Source organism: Ursus arctos, unplaced genomic scaffold (genome assembly GCF_023065955.2).
Source record: "Ursus arctos isolate Adak ecotype North America unplaced genomic scaffold, UrsArc2.0 scaffold_23, whole genome shotgun sequence".
In the NCBI taxonomy this organism is placed as follows: domain Eukaryota; kingdom Metazoa; phylum Chordata; class Mammalia; order Carnivora; family Ursidae; genus Ursus; species Ursus arctos.
Genome location: NW_026622908.1, coordinates 23,467,379 through 23,475,798, shown reverse-complemented (window position 1 = coordinate 23,475,798; position 8,420 = coordinate 23,467,379). Strand labels below are relative to the sequence as shown.

At 42.9% G+C, this 8,420-nt stretch overlaps 1 protein-coding gene across 1 annotated transcript in view; it reads right to left on the bottom strand.

Annotated features, from left to right (window-relative positions):
* Positions 1-546: 546 nt before the first annotated feature.
* The window catches only part of PRR5L (proline rich 5 like), an 80,564-nt gene continuing 72,690 nt past the window's right edge, over positions 547-8,420 (bottom strand). Inside the window, exon 9 of the mRNA XM_057317143.1 lies at positions 547-3,962. Within this exon, the coding sequence (XP_057173126.1) occupies positions 3,913-3,962 (50 nt within the window). The 3' untranslated portion in view covers positions 547-3,912. The remainder of the gene's footprint in view (positions 3,963-8,420) is intronic.

Sequence of the window (8,420 nt, the reverse complement as noted above, 5' to 3'; positions counted from 1 at the left end):
TTGCAGGTGGTTTTTGTTGTTGTTGTTCCTTTTGTTCGTGACCCACGGTAAATTATAGATACGTAGATAAATACAGAAAGATCGATGGTAGACGTAAGGGAATAAATAATATGTGCGCTGACTCAGCTGCAACACGGTGTTTGAAACACTTGCTAACATCTTGATGTGTTCTAATATTTTCTGTTCTTTTTTAAGTGTAGCCCCAGAATCCATATGAGTTTATCAGAGTACAACTTGTCTCTTGAGTCAGGATCTGAGGATTTAAAATACCCCAGAAGGCTGGAGGCCAAATTCACATTCATTCTCTGTTTTAGGGTGCTACCTGTTTGAATGCAGGGGGGCAGGCGGGAGGGTGGGAAGCGGAGAGGCAGATTTCTTTCCGATGTCTCAGAGTTCCTGGCAACATTGAGTGTCTCCTTCATCAGACTATGAACTTTCAAGGACAGGGCCAACCTTTCTGTATCTCAGTTGGGAATCTGAGATATCTAATATGATCCTGGCCTTCTCAAAAGAGAGTCAAACTATGACTGTCATACAGATATCAAATGAACACAAGTTAAAGATTTTATTTAATTCTTAATGAGGGAACCAGGTGGATGGTATACCCCATTCAAAGGAGAATCCAAAGAACAGACACAGGCCAGAAACATGTAAATGAGTGTCCAAATGGAGGCAAAACTCGCTTCTTCCTCTGTAGAGGAGGGATGTCAGGTGAACCTCTCCCCACAGGATATAATTTGCATTTCTAAAAACAAGAATTATTTTGCATTTCTCGAAGTTATCTACAGGACAGAGCTGAAAAATAGCTTCCTTAGGGTCAGAATCTGATAACCCTGAAGGCTGTGCTCCAGACAAGATAATGCAGTGTTCCATCAAAGCACAAAATCCCCATTCCTGCCTAGAATTGGACTACTCTGACAGCTGGGTGAGGGGACAGCTCCTTCTAGCTCTTACAAAGCTCCAAACTGGAAGACAAGTCAGGAGTAGAGCAAACCCAGCTTAAGAACCATGTGGCAGTAGGGGGCAGCAAAGCTCCATCCCTAAAGAATGCAGACTTTACGAAAAAAATTTGTACAATAGGATTGACCTGGAGTCCATGGACTGAGTCCATAAATCCCCCTGACATTGTATGCAAAATGTTTTATTCTATACATTTTTCTGGGAAGAGAGTCTTTTTCTTTTCTTTTGGCTCTAAGTCTGATGAAGCGACAAAGCACTGTCCCCAAGTATTGGAAATTCCATGTCCTAATTGTCACATTCACAACTGGGTTGCCAGATCAGCTTCAAATTAGAAACACCCGAGGAGTGATTAGGTTGAACCATACGAAACTGCCATTTTTGTAAGGTCACTAAAGAGATGAGTATTGGCAATTTGTTGAGGTTCAACTTAAATATACAGATTCCTGATCTCCCCCCACTCTGATACAGCTAATAGGTAGATGAACATCTGAGATCAACTACCATCTGCATGTTGAAGTTTAGGAAAATGGACTGTTGGACTCCAGGCCACCCCAAAGCCTAGATGTTTAACCCTAGCCTATTCTGGCCATTCTGAACGGTGAAAACCAAGACAGCATGAGGACCATCACCCCACCCAGTTCACTGGGGGGCTTTCTCAAGGGGTCTGATCTGAGGACCACTGGCCTCAGAGTCTCCTGGGGTGCTTGTGAAAATGCGTAGTGTTAGGCCCCATGTTGAACCCCCAGAATTAGACGGCTGAGCAGTGGGCCGGGGAATCTGCATTCTAAATAGGCTCCCTGCCCAGGTAACTCTTCAGCAAAACAAGAGAGTAAGTAATCACAGGATATAGGAGAGACTATGAGCTGAGGTCTATCAGCTATATCAAAGTGTAACTCTTAAAATGGTAAAATCATGGCTCTCATTCAAATATAGAATAGTCATGCGTCAAAGGTTTTGTTCAGCTCATAAATGAATGACAGAACCATTAGTGGGTAAAGCTGATTCCAAGAGCATTTGAGGAAAAAGAATTTATATAAGCCACCGGGAAAAGCATTTCAAAATAAAAAAAATGTTAGAATAAGATTGCTGGGTTAAATAAGAAGCTCGTTAATATCCTCCAGGCTAATACAACCATAGACTTTGGGGTTATCTTTCCTACCAGATAGTAAAACACATAACTTTGCAGTATCTGGCTACCATCAAACAATAAATAGCAAAGTCAAACACAGATACATTCTGCTAGAAAATTAAATAATCCTTGGGTGACTTCATTAAATAATTCCCCAGTATGACTTTGAAAGGACATGCAGCCCCACTTTTTGCTTTATTCCCAAGTTTTAAATAATTCTTTTCTACAGTGAGCGAAGACAGCAGAACACAAGTGTGAGGACTCCGCTCCTCTGGGTGAGAAAATTCAGGCTAGAGCAGATATATTCAAACACAAGAACCACTTGATTCAGAGGGAGGAGAAAACTGTCAGAAGTCACGTATAACCTCCTCGGATTTATTTCAGGCACTACCCATAATCACGTCCTCTTGCTTTGTGAATAAGCATTTTGTCCTCTTTCTAGTTATCTGACTTACAAACTCGTCATTCCGTAATAATTTCTCTTAGAAGTTTAACTGAATAGCCTGCTAAGGTTTTCAGCTTTGTTCTTTTGTGTTTAATCTAAAAATTCAGGCACTTTGTTTGTTTAAACATCAGAAATATCCTCTAATTTTTATGAAACAATTGTCTACCTCAGGAATTAAACTTTGAGCTTCATGAAACATGAAGTGAAATAGAAATACTGTGTGTCCCAACTCAACCTCCATATTTTTTCATAACTTCTCTTGCCTTTAGAGGGATAGCATAGGAATGAACGTGTTAGTGTTGGGAATAAACATCTAGAGTTCGGCAGTGTCTTCATTTTGGTTCCTTTTACTAATTTCAGGTAAAATTAAAATTTAGTCATTTTTGTGAAGTAATCTTTCAGTGATTTTCTGTAAGTGAGATTACAGATCTCTCTTTTCTTCTTTGTACTTTTTTGGTATTTTTCCTCTTTTTATTATTTTCTTAAAACTCACTTTACTGATCAGGGCGCCTGGGTGGCTCAGTCGGTTAAGCATCTGCCTTAGGCTCAGGTCAGGATCCTCCAGGGTTCCTACTCAGTGGGGAGCCTGCTTCCCTGTCTCCCTCTGCCTACCTGTGCTTTTTGTCAGATCAATCAATCAATCTTAAAAAAAAAAAAACATTCACTTCACTGATCAAATTTACCATTCTAGGAGTTATTGATAATAACAGTATCCACCATGTATTGGCGCTCTACGTTTTGAAAACATAATTGAAGTTTTATTTTAAAATAACTTTATCAAGATATGTCCTACATATAAAATCCACCCACTTCAAGATACTTATGCACTGATACTCATAGCAGTATTCTTCACACGAGGCCAAAGGTGGAAACAACACAAATGTTCTTCGCTGGATGACTGGATTAAAAAAATGTCTATATATACAGAGGAATATGATTCCAAGGGGCCGCCCAGCAGGCTCCTGCTTTTCCCAGTGACTATAATTCTGCTTGGTAATTTAGATGACATTTTCCAAGGGTAGAGGAAGAGCTTACCACAGTGGCTAAAGCAAGGCCTCTGGAGCTGGACCACCTGAACTCACATTCTGGTGCTGCCACTTAGCTCTGGGGCCTCAGGCAAGTTGTTTACCCTCTCTGTGCTTCGGCTGCTTTATGTGTAAAATGTGAGTAACAACGGTGTGTACCTCACAGGGTTGTTACAAGGTTTAAATGAAATAAGAGAGAGAGGGCAAAGACCACACTAGCCCCTGGCCATAGCAGGCCCTGAATGAGTATTAAATGTGGTTATTGTAGCTACTTGCTACAGAATTATCCTTGGAGTTCCAGAAGCTTAGAAGACATCCTCTGTGTCCTCTTGGCTGTCCATCATCACAGCACATTATGCCCCGAACTTCAGTCTGTTTTCTTTGTAGGCTTTTCCAGTGGTGCCTGCCAGGTAGTAAGAGGAGAGGCAGTTGATGACAACAGTCCCTGAGAGAAATTGTCCCCCTGCTAGCTCAAGGCCAAAGAGGGCTCCCGCCTAGGCTGCCCATTTTAGAAAACGCTTCATTTCATGGTTTCCTCCAGCTTCCCCTCCCACCCTGACGAGGAGCCCATCTGTCATCCCCCCCTTCCCCCTTCCTGGGGCTTCCCCAGCCTCTTCTGCATGAGCCTGCTCCTGTCCTCCACCTCCAGACATCTTGTGTTTTAGGTGAAGACCAGACCTAGCAGTGGCTTGGGAAGGATTCTCTGGGGGTTTTCTGCTCTGGTTCCCGCCCACCCACATATGCATGGATTCAGTCTGGAGTAGGTGAGTCTGTCCTCCTGAGAACAGTTCCAAAGGAAGGACTTAGCAGAGCTAAATCTGAAACCCAGTAAGATGGCACTCCTTAGCAGCAGCCAGCTGATTGAATCAGGAGTGGCTTCATGATTCCCGAACTTGACCCTCTTCTTGAGAATTCAGACCAAGAAATTCAAAGAATCGGGCTGCAGAAGTCCATTAATAGGATGGTCTCTGTACGTCTTGGGGATCATGTGTATAGAAGAGCAGAGCATTTACACAGAAGTGTGAGCGTATGAGAGATAATCTTTAGGGTCTTAGTTCTTGAAGGGTTTCCAGTCCAGAGTCCCAGCAGTACCCACAGAATGTCCTCCCTTTGGGTTAAAACATACTCTTGTGCCCTCAGGGGCCCTCTCCAACTGGTTCAAGAAAGCACACCACAGGCAGCAAAGCTGTGATTAAAGCTCATTGGCAAGAGGTCAGACAGAACTAGATTTGAATCTTCTCTATCATTTTCTTAGTTGTGTGACCTTAGGCAAATTGTTCATCTCTCTGAGCTTCAATTTCCTCGTCTAAGGGGGATGATACAATCGACTACATAAAAGCGCTCAGATGATTACACAACACAACGAATTAAATACGCAGGGTGGTGCTTGGCATATAGTTGATGACCAGTGAGTGATAATTTAAGTATTATAATTTCTATCTTCCTTTTGTTTGTTTGTTTTTTAAAGAGAGAATCTTTTTTTTTAAAAAAAAAAGATTATTTATTCAACAGAGAAAGAGACAGCCAGCGAGAGAGGGAACACAAGCAGGGGGAGTGGAGAGGAAGAAGCAGGCTCATAGTGGAGGAGCCTGATGTGGGGCTCGATCCCATAACGCCAGGATCACGCCCTGAGCGGAAGGCAGACGCTTAACCGCTGTGCCACACAGGCACCCCTCTATCTTCCTTTTGAATCAACCTTTTATCATTATGAAATATGCATGACTCTAAATTAGCAACTCCAAATTTCTTTTGGTAGTGTTTACACGGTATATGTTTTTCCACCTTTTTAATTTTCAATCTGTGTCCCAATATTTAAAGTTGTATCTCCTATAAACAGCATATTATCTCTTCATCTGAGGTGACCATCTTGGTCTTTTTGTTGGAGCGTTTAGCCCATTTACATTTAACATAATGACTGCTATTGTTATGCTTAGGTGTACCTTCTAGCTACTGGGTTGGACTTCCTGGGGTCTCAACCAAAAGCCCCTCAGGACGTTTGCCAAGCTTCTCCCCCTCCCCTGCAGTACTCAAACCTCTGGCTCCTGGGCATGACACAGCAGCTGAAATCTGTTCAGCTCCTTCGCTCCCCAGCTGCTGTTCTCTGCTGTGCTCAGCTTAGGAGTCAGCCAACAACTGGAGGGAAACACATACACAGATTTTTCATTCGGTCCTCTCCATCATCCTCCCTTCGAGTTCCAGCTATTCTGGCAGCCTTCACCTCTGAGCTCAGCCCAGTAAGACGGCAGCTTTCTGCTCTCACCCACTCCTCCCACCCCCACCCCACCCGTGATTTGGGAAAATGACTTTGGGAAGAACCTGGATGACTGTACATTTCGCCTCTCTCGGGGTCACAGCCATTCAGACTTGCGCCGGGCGCTCTCCAGCTCCTTCAAACAGTTGCCCTATATATTGTGTCCGGCTTTTATCATTATTTTGGCAGGAGGATTAATCTGATTTAAACCATTCCCCTCTGGCCAGAAGCAGAAGTGTTATACTACTTCCATTTATTGAACCCTTCTCAAAACTGCCTTAAAAGTAGGCAGCAAAAGTTTCTGTTGGCAGGCGACTGACTTGATCCTAGTTCAGTAATTGGGGAGAGGAATGACGTTATAAGTTGGCCCCCAGGGGCGCCTGAGTGGCTCAGTCAGTTAAGTGTCAGACTCTTGGTTTCGGCTCAGGTCATGATCTCAGGGTCGTGGGATCGAGCCCTGCATCAGGCTCCGCACTTAGTGCGGAGTCTGCCTGTCCCTCTCCCTCTGCTCCTCCCCCACCCCTGCTCATGCTTTCTCTCTAAAAAAGAAATAGAATCTTAAAAAAAATTTTGGCCTCAGACAAAGCTGAGATATTTAATTGATATCAGACTGAAGTTTAGGCATTTGCTAAAAGTTATGTGGCTTGAGAACCTGCAAAAATTTAGAAGCTTATATTTATAGTGCTTAGGATTTTTCTCAGAGGCCCAAACCTAGGCCAAAAGACCATGGAAAATAAGAACCAATTTAATGTGTGACTTGGTGAGAGGGGCATACTTCTGCAGGGAGACCGAAGAACTAGGCAACTGGTAAGACAATTGCCTACAAGGTCACTTCTCTTAGGTTATGAAGTTACTGAGTAAGCAATCATGAACAGCATCCAGTGTCTCTGGGGATTCTGACAAGAGTCAAATACGCTTCATCAGTAAACTCACGGATGTGAGGAACAGTCATCAAAATTACTTGAAAAGGTATTTTCGTGTCCTTAAATCAGGGTGAGAAGAATTGCTGTGCATGTCTGTGGCTCTGGATCACATACCCAAAAGAACTTTCTGGTTGTGAGTAAACTGGGTGCATGCAAAGGATCAGTGTCGTCTTTAGCGGGTGGTTTATCAGCCAGGGTCTAGTCAGGGGGCAAAAGCCACATCTACCAATGGAACAGAGAGTTTAACATACAGAATTGTTCATCAGGTATTGGACAAGTCAGCTGGCAAAGAGGAGACACACAGGAGTCACAGAAGTGGGAAGTGCAGGAAGCAGGTACCACCCTTAGGAGGAGGGAAACAGAAGCCCAAGTAGGGCATGGTTGATGTTGAATGGGCTAGAGGGGGGCCCAGACCAACGGGTGCTCCTGGCTCTGAGGGGCCATGTCCTGAGGCTGCCAGTGGGAGTGAGGAAAGGCTGCAAACAGATCCTGGCCGCTGCCACTGACCCCACCTGCCCTGCCCAGGGACGTTGACAAAGGCAGGAGACAGAGATGAGCGGTCTCTCCTCACTCCCCACCGCCCCCCAGCGCCTCCTACAGGTGGAGCCCCACAAAGCGGAACTGGGGTTTTAGACTTCCTTCGAGCCCCAGCATAACTGGGTTTTAGACTTCCAGCCCCAGCATCCCAAAATACGGAAAAGGCTTGAAGCCGAGAGACAACAGCTTCACAACAAACATGCCAGGAAGATTTAGACTCAAGTGTGGGAAGATTTAAAAGAAACAAACTAGGGCACTAAGATTTTTATGTGAGGAAGGAATCTACGCATAGTTGGTATTTTAGACACATGTGGTATTTAAGAGAATAAGGCCCTGTTTGGTGACAGTTTTATAATTCCATTTTAAAATGTATAATTGAGTAATTAATTAAGACTTGTGATTGTTTTATGGTGTCATCTAAGCTTAAGTAGAGTGTAAAAACATTTAAAGTTTCCCTTATTTATAAGCTTAATTTATTAGCTGCTATAAGAAGTTAGGATGGGAAAAGATTTTATATGCTGTCAGAAAAACTGAAGTACTTAAAAAAGAAATATTAAATTTATAAATGTATTTAAAAGTGTTTGAAGTGCTGGGCTCAGCTTGTAAATAGAACCAAGCATTATTTAAAGGCTCCTCCAAAATTAATGCTAAAATCTGCTAGACTTATAAATAGAATAATAAAATTTGTAAGTTGAACTTAAAAGCCTAAGAAAGGCTTTTAAATTTGTATCTTAAATTGAATATTGATTCTAAAGACATTATTAACTGAATTATTTATTAAATGAATACTAATTATTAAACTTATTAAAATACTATTTTTAAATCCAAATTTAAACTTATTAATTTTTCAAGAAAAAGACCCACTGAAATCTTTTCTGCGTAGGAAATCAGCGGCTCAGGAGAGCATAATCTCCCCTCCCCCACTCCATCCCCCCAGGAGGTTTTTTTAGAAGTGGCTGGAGAAGAGCGAGAGAGGCAGCTTTGTTTCTCCACTCTCTGGAAACCCTGAAGCCATCTCACCGTGTAGCAAGCTGAGGAGATTATGCCCCTGGCTTAGTTGCTCTGCTTCCTCATCTTCTACCAAGCCAGGACACCTCGTGGAATAGAGGAAGGATGATCCCTGGACATGGGGTAAAAGAACCCAAGCCTC